At 33.9% G+C, this 17848-nt stretch overlaps 1 protein-coding gene across 1 annotated transcript in view; it reads left to right on the top strand.

Annotated features, from left to right (window-relative positions):
• The window catches only part of LOC142351524 (transmembrane protein 87A-like), an 18045-nt gene extending 1116 nt beyond the window's left edge, over positions 1-16929 (top strand). The window contains exons 2-6 of the mRNA XM_075403593.1: positions 4434-4722; positions 6394-7283; positions 8169-8290; positions 8398-8542; positions 16265-16929. Coding sequence (XP_075259708.1) covers positions 4434-4722; positions 6394-7283; positions 8169-8290; positions 8398-8542; positions 16265-16453 — 1635 coding nt within the window. The 3' untranslated portion in view covers positions 16454-16929. The remainder of the gene's footprint in view (positions 1-4433; positions 4723-6393; positions 7284-8168; positions 8291-8397; positions 8543-16264) is intronic.
• The last annotated feature ends 919 nt before the right edge of the window (positions 16930-17848 follow it).

Genomic DNA, 17848 nt, shown 5'->3' on the forward strand with positions numbered 1-17848 from the left:
ATCGTTGTTTCATAGTGCGATTTTAGCGGATAATATTTCGATACAATTAGATAGTAATAGCCTTTATTTGAGCGGTTCGAATGCATGATATATCCACTAGTTGCATTGTGATTTAAAAACTTTTAACTGCTATAATTAAACTCTGCTAATTAAAATCTGTTAATTATTTTTGCTCGTGTTATTAAATAATATTCAGAGTTAGAGAAAGTAATTTTACAAGATTTTAAGGAAATTTCAAGATTAGTTATCAACTGGTTATCAGGCTGGTTAATTCTTCAGTTTTATACCTCGATTTCTATTGGTCCTTCGTAAATATTTACTAATCTTTAAGTTGTGCGATTTCCGGCTTTTGTAGGTTGTTTGATGTTGGTTGAGTACATATACATTTCCGTATTAGCACCTACTTTAGCAGCGTAGTTAGTTAACCAATTGCGTATCATTTCGGTACAATTTACCAATTATACAAATTCTTCTTCATAGAACTTAAAAAGTTAAGTTTGAAAACTTTCTGTTACGTAGTTTGTTTATCAGTAATCTGTCATTCTGCGTTTGTTGTCAATAAACATAAACAAATTAGAGATTACAGTCCTAGATGGAAATACGGACCAAATCAAATATGGCCCTCAGAACTAATTAAATATGGACCAAGTTATAAAAAAATTATTCAAGCATTTTTAAAACTTTTTCTAGGGAAATCACCACGTAACTATGGGGGACGAAATAAGGTGAATAAATAAACTTTAAAGGTGAATACTTCTCGAGCTCATTTTTTTGTTCTTAAGAATTCCTTTAGAAGCAATTTCTTGTTTGAAAATTACTAAGTAGCGTAATTAAGTTTTTATCTGAGGTCCCCACCCGTCAGGGGTTTGCGGACACGGAGAAGCTGAGTCGAGCGCAAAATGCATGACCCTAGATAATCAAGCGACAAAAAATGATTAAATTGAGCACCTCTCACGTTTTTTTTTTAATTTAGATCAATCAGATCGTTTGGCCAATCAAATGTAAGCGTTCGACGCTGATTCGCAGTATTTTTTCGGCTGTGTGCTTGTTCGGCTCTAATTCCTAGCTCCATTAAAGGTCGTTCATTTAAGCAAGGAATGTAGTGGAACTTGGTATGCCGACGAATTCGAAAAACTGTCTGTGATTGGTTTCTAATTGCATTTGAAGCCATGCTACTTAAAGACATTGTGGTCTTGTCGTCTGTAACCAATAAACCAATAAATTGAATAATCAAACACAATTCAATTCATTGAGATTCGAAAAACTTGGCGTTCAATTTGTGACACGTTTGATAACAAAGAATAACAAATTGTGACAGATTTTATTTACACTCAGTTTTGCAATCTTTCCTTAATTCGTGATATTTGAGAAAAGCAGCAAAGTTCCCATTGCTCCCAAACTATGCATAATTGGAGAGGAGTTCGAAGGGCAATAGAAATAAATGCTTCTTATCGTTTTGACTGGTGTAAGCCTTAGATGTCGATGGAAGATTTGAGAAAAAGGAAGTTCTAGAAAAGTCTGGGTTTTTTAACTAGGTATGTCGCGGCTGAAAATTGGTCGTGAAATGTAATAAATCTGATCTGAAGATAAATTACTCCTTGACGAACCAAAAATGTCAAACTCATTTAAACTATAATTTATAATATCCTGCACTCCTTCAAAAGTGTCTGGTCTTTCCGTCCTTTTTAGGGTTGACATTCGCTTGTAGCAGCTAGACTTAAGGTTTTCCAACTTGTCAGGAAAATACGATCGTGAAAAAGAAAATTCATTTTTTTCTAGGAGCTTGCATTTGTTTTATTTTTTAGAATAACCTGACGTCACCAAACAGCGTGACGGATACCTGAATTGGCACTAAAATTTTTGAGTGAATTGCACGCAATCACACGGAAACAATATTCTAAACTATGGTTTTCAATGTCTCGTTTTATAAACAAGCGTATTTGCAACAAATGCCCATGAGTCAGTAATCTGTCTCCTGTTTCTCTTCTTTATCTTATTTAGAGCCTAAAATAGAATTAGATTGCGTTGCGGATCATTCATTGCTTTTTTTCAAACTTTAGCATAACGAAACTCGCATTTTGAGTTTTGATTTTGCTGAACGATGTAAGTCTTTAAGCAACATTGCTTCAAATGCAACTTGATAACCGATTACAAAGTGTTTTGATTAAGTTCTGCTACTTTCCTTGCTGCATTTGAGCCGAGCGAGCGTACAGCCAAATGAAAAATAATGCGAATCAGAATGGAACGCTTAAATTTGATCGGCCAAACGATCTAAATCGTCCAAATTTAACAAATGTCAGAGGTGGCAAACTTAGTACGTTTTTGTCACTGGATAATCTAGGTTTTGTGGTCGATTTGCACTCCACTCGGCTTCTTAGTGGCCACAAATCCCTTACGTTCTGCGCTTGTGTTAGTAGACATTTGTTGCGCTATTCTTAAAGTATTTTGCTCGAAAAATTGTCTGCAAAGGAATTGTCTAAAATCGACACGTTCTGAATATGATTTGAAAATGGCTCAAAAGGCCTAAGTTTTACTAGCCCTGGATTGAAAATTTGGCAAAGTTTACAAAACTTGCCAATTAATTATTTCCAGCAAATGCTATTGCCAAATTTTTTTAATTGTTTTTAAACCTTGATTACTCTTTGAATATCAGAAACATTAGTTATATTGCCTATAGGCATATTGTACTTTCTTTTGGAACCGTTTGTATGAACGTTCGTGCGAGTGCATTTGTTATTTATACTTCTTATATGCAATTTCATCTAATCAGATTTCTTTTATTCTAAAATTAGCTCGACTACATATCTCTAATATTAGCTAGACTATAAATTTCTGCTGATAACAGTTAGACTAAATATTATAGTTTTTCTTTATTTGTGACTTTTCATGCTCGATGGATCTCATTTTTACCAGAGGGAAAATGGTAAAAACTTCAAAAGATAGAATTATAAAACTGTCATTAAAAAATTGAAAACAGTATGTGTATCAATAGACAGCCCGTTACTTCTAGAATATTTGAGTACAAGGGTTTATCGAGTGTCGGTTTTTGGTGGTTTTATTGAGGTTTAACTTTTAAGTTTCGTCAACAAACGATTGACTACTATAACTATTTGACAGCCTCAAATCCTCAAAATTGTATCAGCTCTACAATCAATGTTGAGCATTTTACAGCTCTAAGAATTTTGAGGGTCCTTTCTTCTCATGGAACTATCAAATAGAAGGACAAAATGTTTTGCCTTTTGGGCATAACATTCAAATGTTTTCGGCTATTTTTATTTTCTATTTAGTAGAGTTTTCTCATAGTATAAATGGAATGATATAAACGGTTCCAAAAGAAAATACAATATGCCTATAGGCAATATAACTAATGTTTTTAATAATCAAAAATTCTACAAACTAGTAACTAAAAATAGCCGAAAATATTTGAATGTTATGTTCGAAAGGAAAAAATTTTGTTTTTGTATTTGATAGTTCCATGAGTAGAAAGTATCCTCGAATTTCTTAGAACTGCAAAATGCTCAACATTGATTGTAGAGCTGATATAATTTAGAAGATTTGAGAAACTGTCCAATAGTTTTAGTAGTCAACGGTTTGTTGACTAAACTTAAAAAAGTTTAACCTCGATAACTCGAAAAAGCAACACTCGATAAACCCTTGTACTCAAATATTCTAGAAATAACGGGCTGTCTTCTGATACACATACAATTTTCTATTGACAGTTTTCTATTTCTATCCTTTGGAGTTTTTGCCATTTTCCCTACTATCGAGCATGAAAAGTCACAAAAAGAAGAACTATATTAAGTCTAACTGTTATCAGCAGAAATTTATAGTCTAGCTATTATTAGAAATATGTAGTCGAGCTATTTTTGGAATGAAATAAAATCTGATTGGATGAAATTGCATATAAGAAGTATAAATAAGGAATGCATCCGCACGAATGTTCTTTCATTGTAAACTTGGTTTTCGCGAAACTTAGTACAATTCATTGTCTTCAGGACTTGGAAATTTTCTCATTTTAGTTTTACACTGGACGAATGCTTGCATAAAAGAAAACATAAAAGATATACATATAATTAAAAGATTTATAATTATATACAAAAAAATAAAGTTGTAAAAACATCTTTAAGAAAATACTAAGCTTACAGGAAACACCTGTGACTCGACATTAGAAAGAGTTACCATAAGATCGGACCAATAATCTAAGTCAGAGTACGCATATTCTGAATACAATAGACTCATTTTTGAAATTTGTTTCGACCTGATTTTAACTCAAAATGATGATTATTTAGAGTGTATTAGAATCTTTTATGATCTGAAAATTGCGTACATAACTGATGGTTTCAGTTATTTTTGAAGACTTCGTATTTCATTTCTGATCTCAGATAATCATGTAGTTGTTCCCAGCTGGTTAAGCTTTAAAAAGTTGTGTTTAGTGGTTCCAAGCGACAGTAGTAAATGGCTCCACTATAGAAGTAACCCTAAAGTGCAAAGGTCCAGCCGGAAAAGAAGACACGCTGGAGATTGGAGTTCGTTGGATGGTGCGAAATAGCCCTTGCTCTGGCAATTACGCTCTCCTGAATGAGAATTACACCCGTGCTCTTATAGACAACCCTATGAATCTGATCTCGAATGAACCCTACATCTCTTACGCAGCCGAAAGGGCAGACAGTAAATACTTCCAAGTGAAATGCAATCAGGATATAGATCTTCTAAATGGGCATGGTGAGCAAAATTACTTCCTGTGAAATCTGTTCGGGTATTACTTTCTTAAATAAGTTAAAGAAACAAAATGATTCTTGGTATCATGCTTCAGTTCTTGATTGACTGATTAATAGCCGCCCTCATCTTCTCAGCCGGCTATTATAGTGCTCCTATTTTTACAATTCAAAGAATTTGAATTGTATTCGGGCGCTGTCTTTTTTTTTAAGATCTGTTCACACATTTTCATGATTTTTGAAGTCAAATTGGAGTAGTGATTTTGGTCACGCCGAAACAGGAAATGGAGCGAAAAAGCGAGTGGTTTTGCGGCGTGAATTTTTTTCGCTCTAATTTTAAAGTAGAGTGAGAAAACGGTGTTTGAACAAAAATTCGGTTTCTCGGTAGTGGTTTTTTTGTTCACATGCGGCAATTTCACTTTGATTTTTACTGTTTTTTTCGATTTTTTGGATCGGATTTCTTCTAAATGGTTTTCCCAATCCTTTCACAGCTCATTCTAGACCTGGCTTTTTGTTTGAATTAAATTTTCATTTCTCGCTAGTGGTTTTTTTGTTCACATGCGGCATTTTGACATTGATTTTCTGTTTATTTCTTATGTTTTTTTCTGATTTTTTTAAAAATGGTTTTCTCAATTCACTCATAGTCCATTCTAGGTCTAGTTTTTCTGTTTAGTCATTGAAAATTTTTTGAATTGTACGTCAGGACTTGTCCTGCTATGTTTTTTTTTTTACTTCGTTGAACTTTTTTTCGCTTTACCATTTTGCCGCTTTTTCAGCATTTTGCGTGAAATCTTTGACTTCTCTAGGCTAGTTTCTCTTTTCTCTCATTCTGCTCAAAGTGAATTTGAACATCAGTTGCTCAGCAAAGCAATTCAAAATGAACAGAGTCAGAATAAACAATTGAAGTCAGAAATAGAAACGGGATAAACCCATAAAGCCCAGTTTTAGATGCCCGCTTTTTGAACGTCGTTTCTAAAAGTCTTAGTTGCCATCTCTTATGCTTATTGGTATTGATAGTAGCCCCTGTAGCCTCTCTCTAAGAAACAGAAGTATGTTCAACTACGAAATGCCATCAAAATAAATCGGACTTAAAAAATGTTTTTGTACAAAAATTTTTTTTCCGATATCTTCTATTCTTTCAATCCCAATCATGCTTATTGGAATCAACGGCGGCTATTTTCCGGCAATCTGCCGGGTATGTTTAATATAGCGGAAATATTACGTTCTGAAAAGTTTCGCTATTTTGATTGCTATCAATGCTCTACAGTACAGTTGGCTCTGCATATCTTAACGAAAAAAAAACAAGAATTTAACTTTGTAGAAGTCAGAAATTTTTGCCTCAATTGCACTCTGAAAGTATGTAAGCTGGTCCAGAGAAAACTAGCAAAAGCTGGCAATAGGCCACTAGCTTCAAAGATGCTTCTACTGGAAAATAACTTTTCTAAAATTAATTTTCTAAAAACTTTGACAGAAGAAATAAGGAACGTGATAGCTGATTATTTGCTCTCAAACGAAGTTTGTAGCAATTTTTATTAGTCTTCGTCATTTTTGAATGCGGCCTTTTTGTCTGACGCTTTTAACTTTTCGTCCTTATTTGAAGCAGTCGAATTCACTTTCCATAAATTTTTCCTGTTCAAATTTCAATTAATTTCTGATTTATAATCTATTTTATATTTAGCCGGATCGATTCCTCTCCAAAGACAAACTCTCGCAGGTAAAGGTCCTAAAACCCTCAAGGAGAGTTTCAACAGACCAGACAGTGCAGCCGCAAAAAGTAAACAGGAAAACGTAAACGTGCTTGGACGTGCATGGGTATCCGGACCTCTTATTTTTATCATCGAAGCAGAGATTCCAGTACCGCCAGGTAGCAAGGACCCAGATCTCAGAGTTGATCTGTCATTAGACGTCACTTTCCGAAACAAATGGGGACATCTATCGGCAATCGATAAACCACTGTTGAATTTCTACACAATCATGTGCTGTGTGTATTCGGTGTATGCTATTATATGGACTGTTTTCTGTTTCCAACATTGGCGTGATTTACTTCGTCTGCAGTACTGGATTTGTGCAGTAATTGGCCTTGGACTAATTGAGAAAGCAGTTTTTCTAGCGGAGTTTGAACATATGAATGACCATGGTATAGTTCTCCAAGGCGTTGAGCTTTTCGCTGAATTCGTGTCGATTATCAAACGAACCCTGGCCCGGGTTCTGGTTATAATTGTCAGCCTGGGTTATGGAATTGTGAGACCTAGGCTGGGCGATGTTATGCGTAAGGTGCTGCTTCTCGGATTCTTGTTCATGATCTCAGCGTCTATCGAAGCTGCGCTGAGGATTTACAGATCTCGCGATAGTCGCACCGATTCCGAGATGTTTGCTGTTATCTGTTTGTCAACAATTGATGCAGTGATTTGCTTCTGGGTGGCGTCGAGTTTGCTGCAGACGTTGAAGAATCTGAAGCTGAGAAGGAATGTGGTGAAGTTGACCTTGTACAGACACTTTTTCAACATTCTTGTCCTGTGTATCATTGCTGGCCTTGCTTACACTGTGTGGTCTTTCATGAACATTAAGGTAGGAACATTTAAAAGCTGTGAAGTTTGGAGGGAAGAATAAAGAGACGAGACGGTCTTGTTTTTAATCGCTCTCGAATTAAGTTTGAAGCAATTATTGTAAACGTGTGCCTTTTTTATGCAAATATTATGCTGGAACGACCATTTTCTCGATTTCACTTCTCGGGTGATTTTTCACGATTGACTTCTTGCTTTTTTGAGTGATTTGAGTTGTGCGCATTCAGAAAAAAAGTCTGTGGCTTCGATAAAACTGATTGTGAGGGCAGATCATAACTCGTGTAGCGTCAAGGACCCTTGACCGGGAGGGCGCGGTTTCGGAACCCTCTATATTCAGAATTTTTTGCACCATAAAAGTTTCCCTAGCCTCGCCAGTCGTTCGAGAGCAATTCGTCCGACGTTAGTCGGTTTATGTTCATTAACTTGTGTGTACAAAATACCCTGTTGTCGTACCCTGATGGTAGTACTAGTAGTGTTTCATGTCCTTACTTATCCACCCTTTCTGTATGCAAAAGCGGGGAGGGATTATACACTGTAATTCATTTCAACCGCTAAATATGGTTTGAAACACCAAGTATACATTGACAAAAATAAACGCTCAATTTATAGCTTTACATGGTGAACTTTCTGTTTTTGAAGAGCGTTACCTACATTTCGATTGAATAGTGTTATTAATTTTTTATTGACTGACAGACAACTGCTATTATAGAATATAAGGTTATTAGCTCTAAATTCTGAAAAAATCTACCTGGAGGTAGAGATTCTAAAATTATTTACTTAGAAATAGGCGTCAATGTTAAGAATGTTGATGCGAAATATTACGTGAAATGTTTTTTCGCTTATTCTTATCACAGTCTCGTAATTGTAAACATGTCTGTTTTATTTGCAGTTGCCGGACTGTTTCAAAGACTGGCATGAGCTGTGGGTGGACACAGCCTACTGGCACGTCCTCTTCTCAGTTGTCCTCTTCGGAATCATCATTCTCTGGAGACCCAGTCAGAACAACCAAAGGTTACTAACAAACATCGTCAAATCTACGAAGCTCCATGACAAACTGTTTATTTTCCCCCGAGAACAATTTTCGACGTCTGTTTTGCAATGCTTCAGTATATTTTCAGGTATGCGTTCTCTCCACTCATGGACAAGCCGGAAGAAGCACTGAGTGATGATGAAGACTACGTGACCAGTGGAGGTCTCTCTGGTCTGATGGGAGCTGAGGCCACAGACGGACAGAAACCTGCACATATCAGAGCTATCTACAAGGTACATAACTCCTAAAGCACTCCCAATATCTAATAAATATCCAATTGTTCCTTAAGTCTGATCACAATTTTTGTGGCTAAACAATTTCTTCGGCCAGATTTGGCTCGCTGACATTGGCTTTTCTAATCGGCAGACTTGAAACTGAGACCAGAACCTTCTAACAAATAAAGGTTAGCGTGTTGCAAGTTTTCAGTAGGTTTTTCGCTGAGGTCAAGTTCAGTTTTGCTGCAAACCTGACTACAAGTAAAAAACCTTTCTGTGATCCTTTTATCTCAATTTTTTAATTGCTCTCGAGCGAAGTTTGAGGTAATTCCTGTAAACGTATGTCTTTTTACGACTCGAAGAGGAGTATTGGTGTTCTGCAGGTTTGTACGACTTGAATAGTACTGATATTCTACAAGTGTTTGCAATCCAAGAGTTGTATTGGAGCTCTCTTTTTTGTAGGATGTTTTCAAACATTTTCGAAGATTTCAATACGGGAGTTTTCAAAACGGGATTAACATATAATGACCATGGGCATTACAAGTTGCATTAGAATCGCTTAGCTGTCTTTATTAGTCTTTCAAATACTGTATTGGATTGGCTGGGAGGCTTAAGTTCAAGTTGAAAAAGTAACTTTTGATGTTTTGAGCCTTTTTTGATAAGATTGAACCCGTTTTTGTCAAAATCCTTAAAAAGTCATAAATTTTATCACATTGGTTTCGATGAAGTTGGGTCAGGTGAACACAATTTACGCGGAAATGTATTTTGATGTTAAATATTATGTACTTTGATTTTTGTTCCGACCCACTTGGGGGAGGGAACTATATACTCAAATGGGTTTTTTTTCTTCAGGCAATTTTGGCCGATCGATATATTCATCGTAGAGAAATGTGAGTGGTATCATTAAAAAGCTATTCCAGCGTAGAATTCAAAATTAAAAAGGTTTTTTTAATTTCGTTTTTCTCGAGGAGTTATCGAGCATTGAAGTTTTGTGTGAACACGGGATATTTGGCATGATTTTGTTCACTTTTAGTGTAATTTTTCTTCAAATTAAGATGTTTTCTATAAAAATATTATTTAAAATTTACATTTCATGCCACAAAATGAACCAATTGTGTGTCCCTAGAAGACTGAAGGCGATAAAAAGGACTAGTTCTGGTCTCATAGGGATGTTCACTATCAAAAAAATCGAACTCTGTTTGAGAGCTCTTTTTTTTAGAAAACTTTTCAGTTTTTTGTTTTTTTTTCAAGTCACCTAGAGACTAGTCACATTTCATATCGTGGTTCCGTTAACAACAAACTTCATTTACAGTCAAATGAAGACCAAGGAACAAAAAAAAAACGTTTTCAGGGAATTGCTGATTTTTTTTGGCTTCGACATTGAGTTTTCGTAATTTTAAAAGAAAATTTGATTTTCTTTTTGAAGATGTACTATTTTTGGAGTCCTATGGCATGAACTCATTGACTAAAGGTGTAATATGGTCCGTAATGAGCTTTAAGTGAACATATCTAGTGCTTTCAGTGCTTTCAGCTATTGGCTGTTAAGCCTTTAAGAATAATTTTTCGAAAATTTTTTTTGAACATTAACCAATGATAAACCTATTTTCGTGAACTGTAAGTCAGTCTCAGTAATGACAGGACCCTCTCTCCTCCTTCCTACTTCAGCCAAATTTTATCTGGTTAGCGGTTTTATCTAATGACTATTAGATATATGACTTCAATGACTCAAGGTCTCATTTTTTTTATCTTTGTGGTTATTTTCGTATTATTGGTTACATTGAACTCATATCACATTATCCAAAAAATGATCGATCCCATTAGCTTAGAAAATACGCTCAGTGGATCACTGATAAATATTTTAGAGAAAAGCTTATGGTGTAAATGGCTTCGACACTTTCTTCTCGCACTTTTCTACTGAATTTCTGATTTTTGTCTGTTTTTGTTGTTGTTTTCATAGTCATAAGACTTATTGTGATGTCTTATTGATTACCTATGAATTACAAACCTCACATCGGGTTTGAGAATGACAATGAATTACATTGTCCTCACATCGGGTTATACGTGAGCGTATTTATTGACTTCCGTTGAAAGCTAGTTATTTTAATGGCTGTTAAGACTTTGAAAATAATTTTGCGAAAAATTTTTCTGAGGATTAACCAATCTTAAGCGTTTTTTCGTGAACTGTAAATCAGTCTCATTACTGACAGGACCTCCTTTTTTTCTACTGCAGCAAAAATTAAATTGGTTAGAGGTTTTATCTAACTATTGGTTCTATGACTTCAATGACAAGATTTCAATATTTTTTTTTGATTTTTGTATATTTTTGTATTATTGTTTACTTTTGAACTTTTATCATATTATCCAAATATTGATAGCTCCGAATGGCTTAAGAGCAGGTTCAGTGGATCACAGATGAAGTTTTCAGAGAAAAAGTTATGTTTCAAATGGTTCCGACACATTCTTCTCGCATTTTCCTACTGATTTTTTTGGTTTTTGCCTGTTTTTGTTGTTATTTTCATAGTCATAAGACTTATTGCTTTATTGACTGACGATGCATGATAAATAGTTTTTTCCCATTGGGGCATAACGGAGTGTATTTATTGACTTCTGTTGAAAACTATTGAATTTATTTATTGACTTCTGTTGAAAACTATTGAATTTAGTGGCTGTTAAGTCCTTATAAATATTTTTTTCGAAAATTTTTTTAAACATTAACCAATCTCAAATTTTTTTCGTGAACTGTTAGTCAGTCTCAGTATTGAGAGGACCCCTATTTTCCTACTGCATACAAAATTAATTTGTTTTTTTTCCGGTTTTATCTTCTACCTAATAGTTTTAAGACTTCAATGCCACGGGTTTTCATAAATTTTAGATTTCTGGATTCTTTTTCTTAATTTTGGTGCCTTTTGAAATCTTATCGCATTATCCTAATACTGATAGTTCCCATTGGTTTAGGGAAGAAGTTCAATCGACCATAGAAAAAGTTTTCAGAGTAGAGCGTATGATTTGAATTGCTTCGACGCTTTCTTCAGGAACTTTTCTACCGTTTTTGCCGTATTTGTTGTTTTCATAGTCAGTTACGTGTTGTAATGGTTCATTGATGAAATATGAATGGCAAACAACCTTGTGGTCCCATCAATTTAGCGTATTTACTGGCTTCCGTTGAAAGCTATTGAATTTTATGGCGTTGATTCTACGAGTTTCCTCTAAAATTTCGTGGTTCTTATGTATTTGTTCATATTTGATGATATTTATTGATAAAAAAGAACAATCCCATTGCTTTTTTAAAAAATTATTTAAAACTAGAAAGGTTATTTTTGAAAAGTTTAAATTTTAATGCCTGCGACACTTTTCTCGCTCAATTTTTTTTCTTGAATTTGCTTTTTCCTGTTTTTTGTTCTTTTGGTAGCCGTAAATTGCTGACCGGCTGCATAAGCTTGTTATTGAAGATTGAATGAACGATGTTACCCGAAGCACTCAGTTTATAACGAGTAGTCCTAAAGTTTATGATATACATTTTCAATTCTTTTTTCAAACTTTTCAGCTTTTGTTGTTCTTTTCGTCAACTTGTAACTTATTTTCATCATTGAGTGGTCCCGTCCAATTTCTTTTACTTCAAAAAAATAACATATCTACTTTTGATTTGTCACCGACGTTCTGTTTGTTGGACAATATTCGTTTCTATAGACGTTTTTTGAGTGGTCAATTTTGTGTTTCTTTTTCTCTTCCAACACAATCGCGTAATAACAGATCCCAATGGTTTTCAAATGTGGCCCTGGTAAACTCAGTTAATGATTTTTTGTTGTTGATACTACGATTTTTTTCAATTTCGTGGTTCTAATGTATTTGTTCATATTTCTTGAAATTTTGAAGTTATTGTAAAAAAAATAAATGAAAAAAGAAAAGTTCACTTTTTAATGCCTTCGACACTTAATTTTTTTCCTGAATTTGCTGTTTTGCCTGTTTTGTTCTTAAGGTAGCCCTAATTTGCTGACAGGTCTCATAAGCTCTCGTAATTGAAGATCAAATGAATGGCTTTCGTAAATGAGGATCGATTAATTGATGTTACCCGAAGCAGTCAGTTCATAGCGAATAGTCTTAAAGTTTATGATATACATTTTCAAATATTTTTCAAAGTTTTCAGTTCTTGTTTTTTTTGTCAAATTGTAACTTATCATCATCAATTAGAAGTCCCATCCAATTTCATGTGTTTCATAAATATTATATCTACTGATAGTATTTTTCACTGATGTTTTGAAAACTATTGAATTTAGTGGCTGTTAAGTCCTTATAAATATTTTTTCGAAAATTTTTTTCGTTAACTGTTAGTCAGTCTCAGTATTGAGAGGACCCCTATTTTCCTACTGCATACAAAATTAATTTGGTTTCCGGTTTTATCTTCTACCTAATAGTTTTAAGACTTCAATGCCACGGGTTTTCATAAATTTTAGATTTCTGGATTCTTTTTCTTAATTTTGGTGCCTTTTGAAATCTTATCGCATTATCCTAATACTGATAGTTCCCATTGGTTTAGGGAAGAAGTTCAATCGACCATAGAAAAAGTTTTCAGAGTAGAGCGTATGATTTGAATTGCTTCGACGCTTTCTTCAGGAACTTTTCTACCGTTTTTGCCGTATTTGTTGTTTTCATAGTCAGTTACGTGTTGTAATGGTTCATTGATGAAATATGAATGGCAAACAACCTTGTGGTCCCATCAATTTAGCGTATTTACTGGCTTCCGTTGAAAGCTATTGAATTTTATGGCGTTGATTCTACGAGTTTCCTCTAAATTTTCGTGGTTCTTATGTATTTGTTCATATTTGATGATATTTATTGATAAAAAAGAACAATCCCATTGCTTTTTTAAAAAATTATTTAAAACTAGAAAGGTTATTTTTGAAAAGTTTAAATTTTAATGCCTGCTACACTTTTCTTGCTCAATTTTTTTTCTTGAATTTGCTTTTTCCTGTTTTTTGTTCTTTAGGTAGCCGTAAATTGCTGACCGGTTGCATAAGCTTGTTATTGAAGATTGAATGAACGATGTTACCCGAAGCACTCAGTTTATAACGAATAGTCTTAAAGTTTATGATATACATTTTCAATTCTTTTTTCAAACTTTTCAGCTTTTGTTGTTCTTTTCGTCAACTTGTAACTTATTTTCATCATTGAGTGGTCCCGTCCAATTTCTTTTATTTCAAAAAAATAACATATCTACTTTTGATTTGTCACCGACGTTCTGTTTGTTGGACAATATTCGTTTCTATAGACGTTTTTTGAGTGGTCAATTTTGTGTTTCTTTTTCTCTTCTTTCAACACAATCGCGTAATAACAGATCACAATGGTTTTCAAATGTGGCCCTGGTAAACTCAGTTAATGATTTTTTGTTGTTGATACTACGATTTTTTTCAATTTCGTGTTTCTAATGTATTTGTTCATATTTCTTGAAATTTTGAAGTTATATTGTTAAAAAAGTTCTATTGTTAAAATCTCGTTGCTGTAAAAAAATAAATGAAAAAAGATAAGTTCACTTTTTAATGCCTTCGACACTTAATTTTTTTCCTGAATTTGCTGTTTTGCCTGTTTTGTTCTTAAGGTAGCCCTAATTTGCTGACAGGTCTCATAAGCTCTCGTAATTGAAGATCAAATGAATGGCTTTCGTAAATGAGGATCGATTAATTGATGTTACCCGAAACAGTCAGTCATAGCGAATAGTTATTAAAGTTTATGATATACATTTTCAAATATTTTTCAAAGTTTTCAGTTCTTGTTTTTTTTTGTCAAATTGTAACTTATTATCATCAATTAGAAGTCCCATCCAATTTCATGTATTTCACAAATATTATATCTACTGATATTATTTTTCACTGATGTTTTGTTTGATGGACAATATCCGTTTTTATAAACGTTTTTTGAGTGGTCAGTTTTTGTGTTCCTTTCTCTTCTTTCAGAACAATCGCATAATGACAGCCCCCAATGGTTTTCAAATGTGGCCCAAGTAAACTTATTTAATCTCTCAGTATAAATCCTTCAGCTGAATTAGTAGAAATAACAACTGAATTAAAAGTACATAATATTCAGATGATAGCTAATGATTTTTAATGGCATCAATAATTTGTGTTTTCGCAAATCGTTTGTAATTTTTTGAGTTTTACTGCATCTTTAGTCCGTTTCTATGGCTTAGTCTAAACAAAGACAGGTCCTTTTGGTTTCGTAATAACGTTTTTGTAATTTGTCATGGTTTATTTAGTTAAAAGTCAATGCTTTTTAAGTCTTTTGAGTTTTCTCGGTTTAAAAAATATTGATTAATTTTTGAACTTCGCCTCATTATTTGTTATCTTTGTCGACCCGGTATCTAGTCTCATTGACAAAAATTTTCATCTGCTGTATAGTTAGGAAAAATTAATATTGTGTAGTTCAGGTTTTATATGACTGCATTTTGACGTTGTTACTAGGTGCTTTTAAATTTTGATATAGTTTTTGCCATGAAATTTGTTTTTGCTAATTTTGTTGTTTGTTTTTTTCGTAGTCTCTTTAACTGCAGATCTCGTTGGCCCTGTAATGAGGCATGGCATCATGTAATTCAATTAGTGGTTAGATTGTGTAACGATTGTTTTAAACTCAAATATCTATTTTTGTTTTATCGTCATTTGGTTGACAATTAAGTAAAGAATGTTGATAAGCTCGGGTCGGAACATCATGTGCGAATGCACATTAACGAGTCTCCTTGTTATTCTTTATGCCAACTTAAAACCATAAATTTAAGTAAATTTTGTATTTATTTTTTCGCATTTGTTTTCTCTTTTATGGCCTTTTATGGCTTGCCAATAATTTAAAAGGTCGATTTAAGCACCAGTGGAAATAGTGTGAAGATATTAACATCATGAATTTTGGCAATTTTCGGTAATTTTTAGTAATTTATTCCATTTGTAAACAGTTTGTCTTATTTTGGCTCTTTGTCTTCACGTTAGTTGTTGCATTGGTTTTGGTGACGAGTTGGTTTTGAATAATTTATTACCAATAAGTTCGAACATTTAGTAATAAATTTTTAAACGTTTTTCTGTTTTTATCACTTTGGGTTTTTTGAGCTTGAGGGGCCAGCATTGTTAAAGAGTTTTTATCTCTATCGCGTTTTCTTGAAGACGTTAATTTCAAGATGAATTAAAGAATTTCTGGAATTGTTTCTGTCATTTTTTACAGCTTTTGTTTGTTCCAGTGTTCTTATTCTTTGCCGGTCTATTATGTGTCAAGCAATATTGCTGTTTGCAATCCAGCCATCTAGTCATGAGTTTTTGTGTTTTGATTAAGAAAAACTGGTGTTCAATATATCAACACAACTTAAAGGTAATTTTGTTATTCTCTAAAATTGTTGAAACGTTTTTTTTCTGTTTGGCTTGTAATTGCTTATTAGTCTGCTTGTTTATAACAGTTTTTTCATGACGGTGATGTAATATCATGCTCTCGTGAGTAAAAGTTCTCCTAAGTTTTAATGCAGGAATGACTTAGAAACTGACTGCCTCGCATAATAAAAAATGATGTATTTTTCGAACAAAGATGACTACTAGAGGCCGACTATCAAGATTACCTATATCAATTTACCTACCCTTATTTGCAATAGAATTAAACCCAAATACCGAGATTGAAAGTGTTCAAAAGAGGGCGCTAAAAGTTTCCATCCATCTCAAAAATGGCGAGTGGCGTGCCCTGATTGTCTGTGTTTTCACTTGTAACTGTGTGTTTCAGAGTAGCTACAACGCGGCCTTAGCCTTTAAGAACAAATCTGAGGAGGCAAATGAAGATGAAAACCTGAAGTGGGTGGAGGAACACATCCCCACTGCGGGTTTCGATTCCGCCATTGATCCGACATCCACCCTGGACGACTCGGACGAGGACCAGATACGAACGCAACAGACCATCAACAAGATGCACTAACGTGTTTTATAGCGACACTTCTTCAATTGCTACTACTGTGTGAATTGGTTGACAAGAAACTATGAAGTTACGAATAATTGAAATGCAACAAACCAATAATTAATTTAGAAAATCGGTTTTAAATACTCTACAATGGTCACGGTCGATTTAAGCTACATGTCGCGACAAAGGATATTGTGAACTTCGAATCTTCTCAGAACTTGATATCTATATTATGCATTCCTCATTTTTTTTCATGAACTTTCGTGTGTACAGGAAGAGATATTGACGGGTTCCTTTGAATATGTACGAAGTTTATACCTAATATTCAGACAACTGGAACTGGTTCAAGACTGGCTGAAGAAAATAAGCACCTGTAAAAAAAACTGCAGATGGAATCTCTCAAACAAGGAACACTAGAGTTGTGAAGTAAACTTAAATTTGTGTATAAATTATTTTTATAGCTGCGAAGCTGTAAGCTGAGCGTAGCTATATTGCGGTGCTCTTGGTTTTTTACGACTCGAAGAGGAGTATTGGTTTTCTCTCGGTCTTTTTTTTTTTACAGGAAGTACTATTTGTTCAGGTGGCGTTTTGACCTAAATGCGAAAGTGAGTAAAATTGCAGTGTGAACTAAATTTTTCTTAGCGAAAGAAGTTTTTTGTTCATGCGCTACGTTCAGTGAATGACTTTTTGACTTTGAAAAGAGTTTTTGAGAGATTGGCGCATATAGATGACAGTTTTTAGCCGTTTTTTCGTCTATTTGGTCCAATTTTTTTTAATTGTAACTTGGTTTCTTGTAGAAGTAAATTTTGATCGATACGGCATAAAAATGCAACCATCTGAAATCGATGCAACAATGTTTTTGTGATCTTGATAATGCTTTTAAAGGGCAAAATTGACCCATTTTCTCAATTTTTTTTGTCAATTTTTGGTTTTTTTTTCATTAATTGCTTCATTTTTGGCTTTTTAAGCGGACTTTATATTACCAAAGTAGTACATATGTCAACGTCTTTTTAATAATTCCTGAAATGGATGCCTCTTTTGGACGTGGGGTGTTTCTGTTTTATAAAATTGTACACATACTAATCCAATTTTTGCACCTTTTGTCAAAATTTTTAGCTTATTTGTCTGTATTTTGCTTTATTAACCATTAAAAGTCTTTTGGTGCTCCATCGTTAATTTTAGTGTTTCGTTTTGTTGCTAATTGAGTTGTTTTTGGCCACAATTTTTTTAAAATTCAGTAAAAATTTTTACCATATTTTAAACAATTTTTTTGCAAATTGTTCTACTGTTTTGCAATTGCGCTCTTTTCACTTCTTACTGAGACAGGAGGATGGCTCTGTACTGTTCTTAAACCTCGATTGCTTATTAGCAAACAAAATCATATTTTCAATCTTTTTTCATTTTGAATTTTTT

Source organism: Convolutriloba macropyga, chromosome 13 (genome assembly GCF_964194025.1).
Source record: "Convolutriloba macropyga chromosome 13, txConMacr16.3, whole genome shotgun sequence".
Lineage (NCBI taxonomy): Eukaryota > Metazoa > Xenacoelomorpha > Acoela > Convolutidae > Convolutriloba > Convolutriloba macropyga.